The sequence below is a fragment of the Xyrauchen texanus genome, chromosome 19 (assembly GCF_025860055.1).
Source record: "Xyrauchen texanus isolate HMW12.3.18 chromosome 19, RBS_HiC_50CHRs, whole genome shotgun sequence".
NCBI lineage: Eukaryota > Metazoa > Chordata > Actinopteri > Cypriniformes > Catostomidae > Xyrauchen > Xyrauchen texanus.
This window is the reverse complement of record NC_068294.1, coordinates 38,810,509-38,828,733: the sequence shown is the minus strand read 5'-3', so window position 1 is coordinate 38,828,733 and position 18,225 is coordinate 38,810,509. Positions and strand designations below refer to the sequence as shown.

General features: G+C 36.6%; 1 protein-coding gene across 1 annotated transcript; it reads right to left on the bottom strand.

Annotated features, from left to right (window-relative positions):
- Positions 1–567: 567 nt before the first annotated feature.
- Positions 568–17,708, bottom strand: LOC127659903 (V-type proton ATPase 116 kDa subunit a 3-like). The gene is made up of 20 exons (XM_052149888.1): positions 17,565–17,708; positions 15,694–15,813; positions 13,537–13,615; positions 13,027–13,163; positions 12,446–12,541; positions 12,158–12,346; positions 11,576–11,658; positions 11,367–11,460; positions 10,716–10,928; positions 10,295–10,445; positions 8,825–8,964; positions 6,886–7,043; positions 6,548–6,638; positions 6,267–6,385; positions 5,152–5,365; positions 3,907–4,020; positions 3,731–3,817; positions 1,723–1,843; positions 1,469–1,640; positions 568–1,337 (listed from the first exon to the last, which is right to left on the bottom strand). The coding sequence occupies exons 2-20, from the start codon at positions 15,808–15,810 to the stop codon at positions 1,244–1,246; spliced, it is 2,469 nt and encodes an 822-aa protein (XP_052005848.1). The 5' UTR covers positions 15,811–15,813; positions 17,565–17,708; the 3' UTR covers positions 568–1,243.
- Between the last annotated feature and the right edge of the window lie 517 nt (positions 17,709–18,225).

The window sequence follows — 18,225 nt, the reverse complement described above, 5'->3', positions numbered from 1 at the left end:
ATAACGGTGTCAACCAAAAGCAACTTATTAAGTATAATATTAGCCCTCAATAATTCCTACATGCAAAATACGTGAAAGTAACAAAAAATACAACAGTAGTATAAATAAACCAGGCAAAAAGGACAAAAATTAATAGCACTTAATAATTTGCATAATTTATTCATGCATTGCTAGGAAGTCGGGTGACACATCCTGTACTAACATCCACATATTTTCCACCTTGCTAAAAAATGTGGCCCCTTTCTTTTCTTATTGTGAACGACATGCTCATTCTGTAGGTCAGCAAATCTGCATCAGTTTATGGAAGTGAACAAGAAAGATTGATTCATTTAAAGATTCATTCACAGCTACCAGACAGACGCATTAGAGAAAATCAAAAGCCTCCGTAGGAGTAAATCCTCAACAGAAAAACAAATCTTCTTGCCAAGTCAATGAACTGACCTCAACCCGACGGAGATGTTTTGCCATGACCTCAAGAGAGCGATTCACATTTTAAGAATATCACTGAACGTTTGTAAAGAAGAGTAGCGCAAAACACAAAAACCAGACCTTCTGTATTGAGAGACTTTGGATTTACCTTTGGTCTTATTTTATTGATATAGTTCGGAGTTCCACTGTAAGTTATTACAAGCAGCAGCACTGTGATTCAGCTTAAAAAAATAAAACAAAATGTCATCATAATAACAGAAAAGAAATATTAAATGAGCACCTCAATGAAAGGTCATTCCATTTAAATCATGCCTTAAATCAAGACTGATTATCACACTAAGTAAATTAGTTAAATTGAGTTAAATACTGAAAGAATCTTATCATGATAGTTCTTTCAAAGAAAATTGTACTTTATTTTAGGAGCTCTCCTTTCCTTAGGATAAGGAATGCACATTATACAAACACATTCTTACATGATAAACTCATTTCAAATTTTCATAATAAACTGTTTGTACTTAAAGGAATATTCCGCGTTTAATACAAGTTCAGAACAATGCACAGCATGTGTAGAATAACAATGATTAATACAGAAAATATTTTCAACTTGCCTCCTGAATGTTTAAAAATGCCGTTTACAGAGAGGCACATATAATGGAGGTGCATGGGTAGTAAAAAGATATTTCAGTAAAAAGAAAACAGACATGCTAAAACAAAGGATACATTTTAAAATGTGTGTGTGTGTGTGTGTGTGCCCTGACAGCAAAATAATTCTATAATTTTTTGAAATCTTAGGAATGTTAAGAGTTCATTTGTGTCAATTGAGAGAGGAGGCACTGATTATAGACGAGAATGCGAACGGACTGAGCTTGTAGCCTGATCCACTGTAGAACTTATTCTGAAACTCCACCCTGAGAGAGAAAGACAGAGAGAGGAAAGGTTGATATCTGATACGGGAATCTAATAATTAGCTCCATGCGGAGTATTGGCAAGATGAGAGACATTAAATGTGTGTATGTGTATGCATATACGTTTCGCTCACCAATGAAGTCGAAGAGCATGCAGGAAAGCAGACAGGCCTTCCATGACGAGCAGGATCGATACGGTCAACACAGCGAAAGCGGCAAATATAACAACCATGATGACACTCCCCACATAACTGAGCTGCTGGAACGATATCCGCATTACCATCAGCCAGAGCACCTCAGACAACTCTGAAAATCAAATACACGTCATGTAATAAACACACACTCTTCATTGATCATGACAGCAGTGAAATACTGTGTGTACACTTACGGGCATGAGCCAGGCTGAGGGCCCAGAGCCGCAGGTACGAGGCCGTGTTAGAGATGCAACCCAGACAGTACTCTATAGTGTGAATGGCCTGATGCATGAACACGTTCGATGCATCAAACTCCTTAAAAACAACGACAGACGGAAAGAGAGGACACACAAATATGAACAATTAATACATTGCTGTTTGCAGTTTAATTGTCATTGAGATCCGAGGTTTAAAATGTTGAAAGTTTTGAAGTTTTTAGGATTTTTACTGTATATTTCATATTAGCATTGAGCATAGTTTAAATTCCAAAGAACTGGTTAAAAAAAAAAAAAATGGTCGCCACTAAATACTGTTCCTATAATTCCCTGCATGGCAATTTACATAAATCTTGATTTTCTTTTAAGTAAAATATGTTTTTAGTAGGGATGGGGCGATATGGTTCTCACAATTCGGTTCAAAATACAATATGGAGGTACATATCATTTTGATTGGATTTTATATCACTTAAATGACAAAGTATGACAGAATTCTTTTTAATTTTTTATGAAAAACGTTTAAACAAAATGCACAATTTCTCATCAAAATAAAATTCAATACACAATCTAAATCACAATCTAAATGCTCAAAGAGTGTCTCTCAGAAAAATCTGAATAATATATGAAAGCGTATATTTTATTTATTTAATCATTTGTCATCATCATTATTATAATCACATTTTAACTTTTTTTATTTCAATATTCTACATTCAACCAATGAAATTGTATGCAACACACACACACACACACACACTAAAACCACCTGCCTTATAACGCGTAGGTCCACCTCTTGCCACCAAAACAGCACCAACCTGCATCTCAGAATAACATTCTGATATTATATTCTTCTCGCCACAATTGTACAGAGCGGTTATCAGAGTTATCGTAGACTTCGTCAGTTCGAACCAGTCTGGCCATTCTCTGTTGACCTCTCTCATCAACAAGGTGTTTCCATCCACAGAACTGTTGCTCACTGGATGTTTTTTGTTTTTGGCACCATTCAGATCAACAGTTCCAGAAATACTCAAACCAGCCCATCTGGCACTAACAATCATGCCATGGTCAAAATCACTGAGATCAATATTTTTCCCCATTCTGATGGTTGATGTGAACATTAACTGAAGCTCCGGGCCCCTATCTGCTTGATTTTATGCACTGCAGCCACACGATTGGCTGATTAGATAATCGCATGGATGATTGTTGGTGTCAGATGGGCTGGTTTGAGCATTTCTGTAACTGATGATTTTCACACACAACAGTCTCTAGGATTTACTGTGAATGGTGCCAAAAACAAAAAAACATCAATTGAGCGGCAGTTCTGTGGACGGAAATGCCTTGTTGACGAGAGAGATCAACGGAGAATGGCCAGACTGGTTCAAGCTGACAGAATGACAGAGGCTACGATAACTCAGATAACTGCTCTGTACAATTGTGGTGAAAAGAATATCATCTCAGTATGCTATTCTGAGATGCGGGTTGGTGCCGTTTTGGTGGCACAAGGGGGACAATATTAGGCAGGTGGTTTTAATGTTGTGGCTGATCTATATATTTAAATGTATTAATTATATTTTTCATTTTACTTTTTTATCTAAGTCCTTGAATGGCCCAGCCAGAGCCCAGACTATATAGTGACTATCAGTGCCTGGATTTCATCTTTGATGGACACACATTACAAGGAAGATTGTCCGTTTTTATTTCAAGCACTTTTCATCAAAACATGCTGATTTTCCATATATTTCAAGCACTTTGAGCACTTCAAGGATCTTGTACGAACCTTGTAAATACTGTAGAAAAAAGCACTTTGAAAGACTAGAAAGTCTCAACTGCACATGAGATGTAACGCCATGAGGAAAATAAAGGCATACCTATTTAGAAATGCTTTGCGAATCAGTTCAGCTAAATCATTACACAGAACTATTCATGTGCAAATGATCAATACTTCACATTACACTACACCACCTGTCTCCTGTTCCCTTTTCCATCTCACCTCCTCTTCTCCTTCGCCTCTTGTTTCCACCTCTCCCTGGAGAGAGTTTATAGAGCCGTTTTCTGCAAGCAGAGGACGCCGGTCTCCCTACAGAAGATGAGAGCATGGTCATACACACACAAACACAAGAACACATTGGACAATAATTGGAATAAACATTCAGAAGAATTGCTCACTGTAAGCTGAGCTTTCTTCTTCCTGTACGTGAGGTATTCTTGGATTGGTTTCCCCAGGAGCAGCACAGGAACAGACAACACAGCCACAATCACAAGAACCTTCTGCACTGTCAACTGCACAGACAAAAAGATGGTTTGATTGTATAACTTTGTTAATTCTTAATTAAATGTGTTGGGAAGAACTGGCAAACTGAGATAAAAGGAAATTGGTCAAAAGGTTTTTTTTCCAGCATTGCATTTACCACAAACAGGACATTATAATATATTTAAATACTCAAGTTTCACTTCTCCTATACCAAGATTACATCATATCTAGGAATTCAATGGATACAAATCATACAGTCATTAGAAGCGAGACAAACCTTTCCTTTAAGACTTGAAAGTACACGGGCACTGTTACGATTGGCTCTTTGCTCTTGACTGACCTGCTCTCTCCTAGCCATATCACTGCTCAAACATTTGACTGATTAAAGGCTGTAAGATGCAAATGTCTACCACAGTGTGACAACATAAAATAGAGGAAGTAGAGGACAAATCGTTTGGCAGCTTGGTTTCAACAAATGCTCTCATTGCAGTGAGGAGAACGTTTTGAGTTCTGAAATTACAGGGCTCTATTTTCGTGAGTGCGCAAAGCTTTATCCAATTTTGGTGAGAGCCCAAATTCTAAGTGCAATTAGTTTGCCATTTTCCAATGAATGTGGTCGTTGCGCTAAAGGTGGCGTGGCGTGTTTTAAAATTTGAAACAATTGTTTTCTATGAATGCACGCACACCGCCGCCGCCACTCGCAGTCTGTCGGCGGTGCCCACCTACAACACTGGAGGCTGCTAAAATTTCTGCCACGGAACGCAACTCTAATATTTTCCATTAAATTTCAACCCAAATCATTATCAATGGATATATATTATTTACTCTAGCATTGTTCATTCTTTAAGTGTGCCCATGAACAGGGTGGAATGTGTTTGAGTGGGATAAGTAAGATGTAATGTTATACCATCACTAAAATTACTTGACCTTAATTCAAGGTTGGGCTCATTTGTTAAAGCTGGCCTTAGTACATATTATTGAGGAAAGGCAGAAGACATCTACTACTGATGAAGAAAACAATAAAAAAAAATTACAAAAAAATAAAAATAAAATTATTTTCTTTAGGGACAGAAAATCCACTGCATAAAGAAAATAACCCATGCTAACTTTCATAATGTGCAGCCCAAACACACAAAGATAAAAACACACATAGGACACACCTGGCCCTCATAGAGTGGTTTGTTGTCCTTATTCACAGTAAACAGGAACATGTCTATGAAGTGGATGAGGATGCTGGGGGCGGAGTCAGAGTTTAGAGGGCCGTACACCACCCACTTATAGATCACCATGAAGACCAGGTATCCAAACAGACACAGCATGAAGCACAGCTCTGGGATCAGCACCAGAAATATACTACTGATCTCTCTAAAGTGACTAAACAGCAGGAGTGAGAGAGAAAGTGAAAGAGAAAGTGAGTGGATACATGAACTCGGGATAGATCTCAGAGTTGATAGAAATGGTTTATAGTGAGCATGAACCTGATCTAAGCCGGTTTAGCTCAGGTCTGGTATTGTCAACCTGAAACCTACTCAGGTCTCTGGCACTGAGCCACTGAAACAAAAATATGAGGAACAAAAACATGATAGGTTTCGATGTTGTCAGGGTTCCCACACCTTTTGACCCATGCATTTTCATAACAGCTGTGCTTGAGTACAGGAAATAGATTAAGAAATATAAATGTGTCTTGTGTTCACTATACAAATTTCCAATACTTTTGAGATTTGCTAACTTCCCTGACTTTTCCAAGACACTTTTTAAATTCCCTGATACTTCCAGATTTTCAATGACAAAATGAGTCTTTCTTAGGTAATGTGCAATGAGCTATACTATATTTACAAAAACACACACACATATATATACATATACATATATATATATATATATATACACGTACGCATACACGTGTGTACACATGTATACACACACACACACACACACATACATACTACACACATATAACACTAATTACAGCCAGTAATTTTGTCAAATCGCCCAACATTGGAAGATGGACGTTTATTTTGCCCACTTTTAACGTTTGAAACTATAACTAAAATATAGGTAGGGCTGTCACGATTATGATGATTCATTCCCTTATTTGGACGGTAAAATGTGATTGGATTTTAAAGAGCACAATAATCACATACTTCTCAAATAACTGTGGCTGGATTAAATAACAGCGATCAGACGATTATTTACTAATCGTGACAGGTCTAAATATAGGAGACATCAAGAGGTGAAATTCACAAACAAAACTGAGGAAGATGAAGATACTCACATGTAGTTGAACAAGGACAAACACACACCAAAGGTCATGTGAATGACCCCAATAATGACAGACATCTTCATCTTATAGCTATTGAGGAACGTCAGGTGATTATTGGCCAGACCCCAAATCTAAGCAAAGAATAATTGCATTTATCATTTAAGATGTCACAGCTTGGTGCAACAAAGATAAAAGTTACTATTGCATGTAACCATCAAACACAGAAAAAACAATAATAATTATTTAATTAATTAAAAGACTGCTATGAAAAGAAATGAATATGAATGACTTACAGGATCAATACCGAAAGGATATGGGCCAGTGAAAACGCCTGTGATGTTGGGATCCAGCGAGAGATACAGATTACTTCTGAACGTCTCCTCACTTAGAGAGAGATTTTATTAAGAGTACTTTTACACTTTCACATACAATATCTTTGGCCATATATGAGTGAAGACAGGTGAGTGTGTTTGTGTGTACAAAACTATCCCCCAAAAACTGAGCTTAATCTGACTTTGGTGACAATCGATTCATAATTCAACTAAATTATGTTTTTTAAATTTTTTATTTAGCTTTATATATAAAAAGGTGGCCAAGTAACTGTCTGTGGGTGTGTGTTTGTGTGACGTACGTCCAGTTGTAGTACTCTGCATTGGGCTGGACGTGCCACCCGGAAGAGAAGGTGCTGAGGCCTCTACTGAAACACTCATTGTAAACGGCTCCAGTATAGATAGAAAACAACCCCATCAGCAGAATCAGATATCGACCTCCAAACATCATACGCCAGATCTGACATTTAAGAGACCAGAGGAAAATATTAAATACAATAAACAAGTGTAAATACACAATAAGGACACAACACTAAAAAGCATGCCAACAGATTTTTTTGGCATGATTTTCGGGGACAGCAGTGTTGGATGTTAACTTTTCTATTAAGGGGCAAAATTTGCATCCTGGAATTGAGTATTAGGGGCATTTTTTCCTTAATGAGTGCTTTCATTTTTAAACATATGGGTCAATGATGTGATGCTCATTTTTTTGTCCACTTCTAATATTTAATAATATTTATAATTATAATTATTTTTGTAATTTTTAAGTGTTTTAAGTGTTAGTTACTGTCCAGAGACAGTAACAAAAATAAAATTAAAATAAAATCTAAGGCTCATTAAAAGCTGAAATTCTTGACAAAATTAATGTTGCCATAATTGCTGAGGAATACAGAATAATAATTAAGAAAATAAGAAGTGAAATTATTTTATTTAAATAAATTATACATATTTTTCCACCATTTGTCAACCAACATTTATGTAACAATTTAGTTGTCATGTGACAAAAAAATAAACTAAAAAAGAGAAGACCTTTTTAGACCAGCAAGACTGTGAGTGAAGTTTTAAAAACAAATAATTATTTTGTCATCATCAAATAGCAATATTTTTTAATTTGTATGAAAAGGCACATTTGGTTCAGGTCATTTGGTGTAACCATGAGAAAACGTATTGATATTCTTGACTTAAAAATATTTTTTCACACTGAAACGTTTTTGAAATTAATGATTAAGCTGTGGACACTCACTCATGTATTCAAGGTACAAGGAAGCTATTGTGGGAATATAAATTTAAGAATACGTTTAAGAATACGTTTTTTAGTATATGTGTATCAGACTTGGTAGTTTAGAGAAGCAACAGCGTCAGCTGTATTACACTGTTAAACAGAGTTGCTAAGTGGAGGTCTCTGCCAGATCCTGTTCACCTTTTTGTGAGTCAAACAAGAATGGCTTCCTGAAGCTATCACCTGTGGTATGTGTTGGCTCTTGGTGCCTCTGTCTCAGCCACTGAATTGAAGATCATTGTTCATGATTTAATCATTGTCTAAGTCAAATGCAAATAACATGGCTTAGGTGTGGACCTGCTTTTATCTCAATGATAATGAAGTAGTCATTGTAGGAAGGGTTCCTACAACTGCTTACTTCCTTAGCATACTTTGTGAACAGTCATCAACTGAGTACTTTGTTTTCACTTGAAGGACTGCCCACCAAAATGTCTATAAAACTACAATGTAAGTCTCACTTAGTTAGACTTGATGACTGTAGCGCCACACAGCACGTTCTTAATAATGAATTCTGCTGAAGACGTACTCGAGTCTCCTGGTCTTCACTTCACTATTTTAATACCTTTTACTTGATAGTTACACCACATGACATTTTTGAAAATCATTAAATCAAATTTTTTTTATATATATATATATATATGTAATTTTATAAATGTAAATATATTATGATTTATAAAAACATCACAAACTCAAAGATTACATGTCTACGAACTTGAAATATTTTAAACTACATATTTAAAAATGTTTACAATTTGCATCACCTCGGACAACCTCATTTGTCAATGACCCATATCTCACACATACATTTTCATTATACCTCAATATAATCAATTAAATTGAAATAGCCAGGATTAAAATATTAAGAAATATTTTTAGATTCGACCAAAATTCAACCACATTTTAAATATCTGGGCAGTTTTTATTTGGTGAAAAAAAGTTTGTGTATGTGTCCCTGTTTGTACCTCATTGGTACCGTTTCTCAATTTCGGGTCTTTCTCCTCCAGAACCATCCAGAGTGCTGCTAGTGTCATCAGAAGGCCATGCCCAACATCTCCAAACATGACAGCAAACAGGAAGGGAAATGTGATGATGGTGTACACAGCTACACAGAGAAGAGAAAACATGAGGAATCAAATATTATACTTGATCTTTTGACATATAAGAGGTCAATGTACTATAAAAACATACTGCAAGTTTCAGAACTGAAAACTTCCTCCTTAATAGAAAATGAGCATTTATTTAAACAAAGCTGCAAAAGTGGCTCGTTTGGAATTTGTTGAACTTGTGACGTCACAAGGACCAAATAAACGTGCATATGACTGCCTGTTCAGCAAGATTGCCTATTTTTCGTCACTGCATCCTTGGACCCGCCCACTGATGCTCAATCAGTCACATAGGTGAAGAGGAGACAGATGGGCCTGTCATAGAAGATCCAAAGGGGACTTATATCTGGATTTAAATGCTTTTCTACAAAAACACGAACTAAAGGCACGGCTTTTAATAGATGCAATGTCAAGTTATAACCCCCATTCTTTTTCATCTTGCTGTTTGCTGTCTTGCTGTTGTGCTGTTTTGATGGCATCCTGGTCTGCTTCTGCACCCACCTGTGTTATTTTTAAATGTTGGTCTCTATAAACATGAACTTTGAGCATTTTGAAGCATTTCTAGCGAAGTGCGACGGGTTTTAAGAGCGGTACAAGCACAACTTTTTAAAATGTGTCTCATTCTGCTGCTGCCACTGACTGGAAGAAACACATGCAGTCATGCGAGTAAACAAACACAGAAGATGTCAATACCTTTGCCTGTTGAAGCACCCAACATCATCGTGGATTGTATTATGTCTGCGTATTTAGAAAATGTATGTGTATTGTATGTGTTTTTGGCTCATATCAGAGAGAATTGCTTGTGAACCAATCACAATATGATTCAAGCTTTGCAAAGGTATTGTTATTGAAAAATGTGTCAGTTAAAACACTATTGGACCACAAAACTGTAAGTTAACTATTAATTCATGAATTTCACATCATGAATGTTTGATAGTTTATGGTGCTGCTTGAGTGAACAGTTTAATACATTCAGAAGAAATGTGTTGGATGTGCGCTATATGTTAATCCTGAATCGTTTTTATAAATGTTGTGGTCTTGTGGAGTTTGTTCATTTTCTTTGGATTGTGTTTCAAATGGCTGTTTTGGAAGGGCTGCACGATGTGAGCCAACCATAACAGTGGGCGTTTACATTCAAGTTTAAAGTGCCACGGAGCTTAAAACCAAACATTCAAACAGAGGGGCAGAGAAAGGGTGGAAAATTATAACAACATTGCTAAATTATGACTGTTTTGGTTAAAAAAACCTGTCGCGCCACACATCACTCTTTAGCCTTGACTCTATTCACAAAACTGCATGGCTCCTTGTACTAAACTGTATAAAATTTACCTGGGTTAACCTCCCTGTAGCTTGCTACTCCATAAGCATCCACAATGTTCTGGAATCCAGCAGTGAAGGCATTGGTGGGGAACAGTGTGGGGGGAGAAGTTGTAGCCGGCAAACGGTTATAGAATGAATCCACACTACTGCCACTCTTCCTCTGAGAATCAGACCAGAAATCACAACTTTAGATATTTTTACACAATTACATAAAGTGTTAATATTTCCTCACGTGTAGTAATCGCTCCATTTTCCTATGGGTGGAACGGTATAATACCTTACTACTTGTACCATTTCTGTAGCATGCCATACATATATGGTCAACAGTGTGTAGATAAGGCAGTGTACACTACTTACTACACAGTATGCAACAGGAGTATGCTAGTATTCCATTCTGCTCATATCATGCATTGCGAAAGTGGCCACTCACCCCTCCTTCTCGCAGGGCGCTCTGCAGGGCGGGCAGCTGGCTAATGGGGCACCAGGCTTCTGCGATCAGACATTTATCAGTGACGGACGGGCTGCAGAGGTTCAGCACCATCTGCACAGCCTTACACTTCTGTACCTGCACACGCCACTCAGGTAGACGAGCCAGTGCTCGAACCAGCAACTGCTGCATGTACTGCTCCGTCTCACCCATCACCTTCAGCCAAACAGAGACAGATATTTCAAACCTGAGGAAGTTCTGAGTTTATGTAGCTTTTTATTTCTATTAGTAGCACCTGGTGGAATGAGTAGACCATTATTTGATATTTAAAAAACAAAACAAAACAAGTGATGCCCGACTTGTGAACGAATTGTTCTTTTGAACCAGTTCCTTGTCATGATTCTGTCAAAATGACTCACTAAGCACTAAGCCCAGCTGAGCATTCCTGTCAAAATGGAAGTATATCCAGGGCTTTAGTAAATCACTTAAAAGTAAAGGAAAACTTTGTGAAGAAAACAGAACCATGAACACAACCAATCTTCAACCTAATTGAAAACATGGTGATTACCAGCAGTATTTAACCAAACTCACAACTCAGAAATGTGTAAAAGTGTAAGTAGAAGATGTGTTTTATTAGTAAATGAGTTGACATACTGATTTGATGTCCTCGATTCGTCCTCTAAGTCCATTCAGAGTCTCCTCTCTCTCTGTGTGGTTCTCAGGGTAAGGAAACGTTTGTGTGTGGAAGCTGCATTTATGTGGAACATGAAGGAAAATTCAATTAAATTAATTTTCAGTAGGAAACATTGAGGCCAATCTTTATGATAGACTAAAAAACCATTAATCATGATCAGATCGCCTACCAATCACAGATCTTCTTCACTTTCTGGCCGATCTGATCTCCCCAGAACGAAATTAAAAACACGGTCCACTGTACCTCTTCCCCCTGAAAAAAATCAAAACAACAACCAGAAATTAGTCATATTCCTCTTGACTTTTAAAAACATACATGTGGACCTGTTCCTATCTGCAGAACTTGATTGTGATTGGTCTAACATGGCATTCTGTGGTCAAAAATGTCAGTATAATGCCCATTAAACTGTATAATTGACCGTTGTCCCATGCAGGCAAATGATTTTAAACATAGCTTTGCTAGTTTCGTGCCTCTCGTTTCACACTACAGTCTCTTTCTTCATATCAAATCAATATTTAGCATCCATTTATTTATTTATAATAATAATATAGCCATGCAATAAGCAGGATAATGTATAGTCATCTGGTCATAAGCGCAAAATAACCCCTTAAGGATGATCAGAGAAGTCCTGATCACTCAGACAGTGTTTGTTTTGCAAGCCACTTAACTTCTTTATATAAATTATTTACTGGGTTAACCTTAATGATAACATTAATAATAATAATCATTATATTAATGAGTTCAATCTTACAGAATCAGGATGTTCAAGTTTCTCTTCCATCTCATGAAAGTCAACGATGATGTACCCTCGACAGGCTCGCCACAACAGCCTCTCGAAGGCGGGTACTTTCCACGGGTGAACCACACCGGCCACAAAGCTCAGCCTGACGTCCTGCCTATTCTCTACCAGACCCACAGGGTCAAATGAGACCAGCGGGGCCTGTAATGTATAAACACACACATACATGTATATTATATAATAAGATATGGAAATTATTGAGATGTGAAGTGTACAGATGTGAAGTGTTGCAGTCCAGACCTGTGATGCCGTGAGTGAATGTGTCTGTTTTAAAACTCCTCTGTACTGACACAGCTGAGTATACTGAGATCGGAGGCTGTCTCTGTTCCTGGACACCTGCATATTTACAATGATACAAACTGACAGGGATGAAGACAACATGAAACAGCATTCATAATGCATTTGCCTTCTGTAATGTGTTATGTTTTAGAATTAATCAGAGCATGTAGTTCAGGACGGGACTCATTTCATATGTTGTGTATTGCAGCACGTGCTGTATGATTATGTTTGAGTGGAATCAGTGAGGACAACACAATACAAAGTCTTGGATATAATTACTATAATACAAAATAATATAATAGTATCATTAATTATATGAAAAATACAGTGTTAAAAAATGTACGCAATTAATCATGCCCTCAATCCATACGCAAGTTCTTTAATAATGAATGTTCCTGCCATCGGACCAATTAAAGCTTGATGTACCACCTTGATGCAGTTAGACGCAATGCAACCAAAGTGAGACGCTCCAAAAGAGTCCGTCTGACACATGGGTACACGGACTAAATTTAAATGGAAAATACACAGAAATATACACAAACCTCCCTGAGTTCACGGGCCAAGCGCTCACTCTCCTCCTCGATGGTGAGGAGTTCTCTGGGCTGGGGGGCAGGAGGGGTGGGAATGGGGGGTTGCAGCTTCTGAGAGAGACAGCTAATAATCTCATGCTCCAAAAATACTGGAGGACAAAGAATGTGAGAGTATAAAAACCTTAAAGCCATCAGAGTTAGGTTGGAGTTAAAGTGTTTCAGAAAGAAAATATATTTTATGAAGAGAAAAACGAGCAGGACATAATTTTATCCATCATTAATTGAATTGGTAAGCATCAGAAGTGAATGTGAGTTTGCAGTAGATTGCTCCCCTTCTGTAACACCACCGGCATGACATTAAATGACTGCATTAAAGATTACCTACAACAGCAGCCTAAAACAATGCCTAAATACTTCCTTGGCTATTCGTTAACGTTAACCGAGCCTAGGTGATGTCAGCCGAAAAGCACATTTGTTTCATAGACGGAGCAAGTCATGGGAACTGTAGTACGATTGACTCACCAAATGTTTTCTCCAACTCTTCACATCTCCTTACTTCACTCACAAACTTCCTTTGGAACGCGTTCACATTTGGATTCAACTGAGGGCAAGAAATTACAGAAAGACACTTCAAACAAAGATCTTCATTCTCATTAATGTGCTTTTTCACATCAGCAAGGCAATATAACACAGTGTCCACAGAGGACACGTGCGGTAATTGCTCCTATTATAATTAATACAGTTATCTACACTGGAACATCATTCAGTTTTTATCTTTGACACCCTGCAGAGATAATCCATTTGGACTAGGGCTGCACGATTTGGACAAAAAGTCATATTGCGATTATTTCAAAAAATATTGCGATTGCAATTTGAACTGCGATTTTGATGGTGATGTTTTCCACATGTTCAACTGCAAAAAGGCTACTGGGGTTTTCACAATTGATCCCTCGTAAAAAGAAACAAACGGAGACATTTTTTCAGTTCAACCACAAACAAATAAATATATAAACAGTGAAAACAAATCTTCTTCATATCCAAATGTTACCATACAGTTGGTAAAATCATACTTGTTGCCTAGTTTTTGCTGTCAAAAATAATGTTGGTTGACTGAATAATTCAGTATAAACAAAATATAATTTTAAAATATAAATGTAACTCTTTATTCTAGGCCTCAAAAACGAGTAGGCTTATGCAAACTATTCATTACTGTGTATAAGATAGTCCTAAAGAATGAGGCTTAATGTCAAACTGAAGTTGAACTGATAACCCATTGGTGTAATTAAATTTAAAGTGGAAATTTTGGTTAGTTTGTCACCATTTAATTTAATTTAATCATTTGTATTCATTATTTTATTATATTTAATTTAGCAATGCATTATATTATAGTAACAAAATATTTGATATAGATTTATTATATGTATGTTCCATCCTTTTCATTTAGTTGGATGTTGGTAATATTAGTTCCGCATTCACTTGTTTCCGCGGGGATTGTAATAAGGGCGACACGCTCTCTCGTGAGGTAAACAAATGACAGAAGCATGAAGAGAGGTTTCTGGACCCTACAGGTGTTACTGTTAATACTGTTTGCTCAGCAATCATTTAATAAACATGTTTGAATTACACCCCATCTTGTATTCTGCATTATTATTATTATGATACCTTTGCCTTGTTGAGACTGAGATGCTGCTACAGCAGATAATAATAAAAAACGCTGCACGCGCCAGTTTAGTGTAAATAAAGCGTTTAGCGCAAGTAAGCAAACGGAACAGAACTCGGAGCACTCGGTTTCGAGTTAATTTCGATTAATTGCGCAGCCCTAATTCGGACATTATTTTACCAATTTGTCTGAAATTAAATGTTTTACTTAAAAAAACCACAGCAAATTTTGTTAATGTTTTGTTTTCAACCATATGTTTAAGCAGTTGTTGCAATACTAACATTGTGTACATCTATATCGCTACTCTAAAAATGCACATTTACATTTTTATAACAATGTATTCCTGTTGAAAATACAGCCAGATATTCTAACTATATTTATGTTGGCTTGACAAAAATGATCAATTGTAACTCTTGCAAGAGTTTTCAAGCTACATCCACCAAAAACTGGCACAGACATTCAGACTGTTCTCACTTATTGTGCTACGTCTTTTCTAACTGATTGGACATCTCTCAGACTAGCTAGCTGTTTGCTTCAGGGACGCAAACTCAAGAAGGGTGAACATTTTGAGAAAGTCATAGCAGGTGCTCTAGATATATATTTAAAGTTGATTTGATTGTGTTTAAGCTTAAAGTAACCCTTACAACGGAATTTAATAAGGAAAATGTAAAAAAACAACAACAACAAAAAAAAAAACATTACAAACCATTTGGGCAAATTAGCTTTAAAAAAAGTTGACTGTAGCTAAAAGGTGAGTAGTTTTCATCCCCATGTCTTACTGTAATATCTGTTTAACCATCAAACTTTTAAAACTAGTTTAAACTTGCAGACAAGTCTTTGTAAAGCCAACATCAAAGCTTGTCTTGACCAATTTAGCCTATCTAGTTTCAAATTACTGTTGCAGAGTTCTGGTATTGAGCTCAGAGCTGATTGGTTGGTATTTTTATGCAAAGACACTATCATGCAAATGAAGTACAGGGGTAACAACATGAGAGAGGTAACCACTGAAAACATCTCACATCTCTGAACTCCACTATTCCCAGTTCTCCCAGTTCACTGACACAGTTGTAAGCCGATCCTGACTGGAGGAAGAGCTGTATCAGACAAACTTCTTCACTGCGAAACAAAGACCCCATGACCTGAGAGATAGATATATCATAAGTTATTCTGCGTCTGGAAATGAGGAAGCAATTGAAAAATTGTATTGTAATAAAACATTCCACTTCCTCTTTTGCTTTGAGTCAATGAGTGTGTGAGTATGAGTGTGTGAGTATGAGTGTGTGTGTACTTTTCCATGGGTTTTTTAATGTTTCAGTGTCATACATTCTCAACACAGGCAACCTAAGCAATGTCACCCAAGTAAAAAACTGACTAACTAAAACCTTTGTAAAGATCTGAGAAATTTGTTGTGAAATTTAAATGAATGGCATTATTTTAAATATATCAGTCATAAAACAGCACTGCACAGGATGTGTTCTTGCATTCAAAAACAGCTGAATGGAGCAGAAAGCAGGTTTCAAGACCCATTTTTAAAAGTTCAACTTCTTTTAACTAGACATGGCATCATAAAAAAGTGGCACTCATGGCACATGGTGCTGAAAAACAGCAAGAGGCAACACAAGAGCCAAAGACGTCCGTCTAGCTCAAGTTTACATATACCATTGATTTAAAATTGTGCCAAAATAGCCGGGCCCTGTGTGAAAGGTCCTTTAAGCCAGTCAACATGGCATTTCAAGCAGTGACAGTTATGCTATACTTCATTTAAAACTATATCTAAAATTATATTTCTATTTAATCATGTATAACATATTTATTGTATAATTATTATGCACACTGTTTTATGATCTCATACTATTTTACTACTTAAGTGAACTGCAAAATATGATTTTCTTTGTTTTTAAGAAGTTTAACATAAAATATTAATTGAAATAAGTTAATGTCCATGCTTTTTGTCAAATAGCCTTCATAAAAATGTGGGCTTTGCTTAGGTCTATAAAACGGGACATGTCATATCACCTGGTGACCCATATTTCACCAGAGAGCAGGGCCATAGCTAGTTGGGTGAAAGGTGGTAATGATTCTAGGGGCCCAAAGGTCCAGGGGGGACAACAACAAATTCAAAACTGTATTTTTAAATAGATAAAGGGCCCAGAGTAATATCCAGTCAGGGGGCCCAGAAATCTTTGCCAAGGCCGTGCCAAAAAGACATAATTGGTGACATGTTAATCATGTGATTTCATTTTTATCACGTAACAGGTTTTGACAGCTGGTTTCCTTCAATGTATATTTCTCGTGTCAGCACCCAGACACCAAATGCATGCACTTTTAAAGGTCTAAAAGACGTTACACTAAAATATTTGGGTCCTGAAACCAGAAATCAACCCAAGCCTGAACAAACCAGCCAGAACCATTTTATTTCAATGATGAACACTGAAACAGTGGGAAATATAAATCAGTGCAATAGTTCCTTTTTTCCAGTGTGTGGAATGAACAATTCCATTCACATGCTGCTTATAAGAGGAACTATAAGAATGATTAAAGAAGTGTTTATTATATTTGATCTGATTTACGTTGAGTCTTTTTAAAATGTGCATAATGCTTGAGTCAAACAACAACAACAAACAATAAAGCTTAATTTTCTTAAAAGTACTAAGCAAAGGTGGTTTAATATTTAATACACTTATGAGAGGTTAAATCATAAATTGTATCTAGATAAAAGGTGATCAGGACTGAATTAACTGGAAAAACCTCTAAAACTGGCATAAAAGCAGGGTGATGTTCTGTATTTACAATGTGAATCTGTATTACATGTCAGATCTGATCACGTTCATCAGTAACAGTGCGATCTGCAATTGAAACCGAGAAAAACATCCGTGCGAAAAACACTTACCGGGAGATAAAACACCGACACCGCAGGCGAACAGGACCCACTTGTATCCCAATAATTTGACAACACAAACTGTCTTCCGTCTTGTTGAAAGAATAAAGTTGTTACAGCTCGAATGCGCGTGAATCATGAACTTCCCGTTTCTTCAGTCACGTTACTGCAGCTCATCACGTGACTGCACGGCCAAACATCAGAGCTGCAGCCAATGGGCGGAAACATGTATTCTTTGTATGAATATGCATGTAAATAAGTTATTGCATGTTTTGCTTAATGAAATAGAAAGGGGGGCGCTCCAGTGGTCGCTCGGAAAATGGAAATGGACCCATAAACCCACTGAAAACTTGAGGAGTGTTTTATATTGTTGTTTACATTTATATTTTTCAAATCTGTTACTGAGAGCTCGTCTTATATTTAATATGTGTTTTTTTACGTCAGTGTTGGGACACTCAGCGACCGCTTATTTTGACTGTAAAAATCTATAATCGTTTAAATATTTTTCTTTATTTATTTAGGATATTAGCTAACTATGAAAATAAATGAAAAACTCAACAGCAATCTCTATAAAATGTTATATAAATGTTAAATAAATAGGCCTATATAAATATACATATATATATATATATATATATATATATATATATATATATATATATATATATATGTA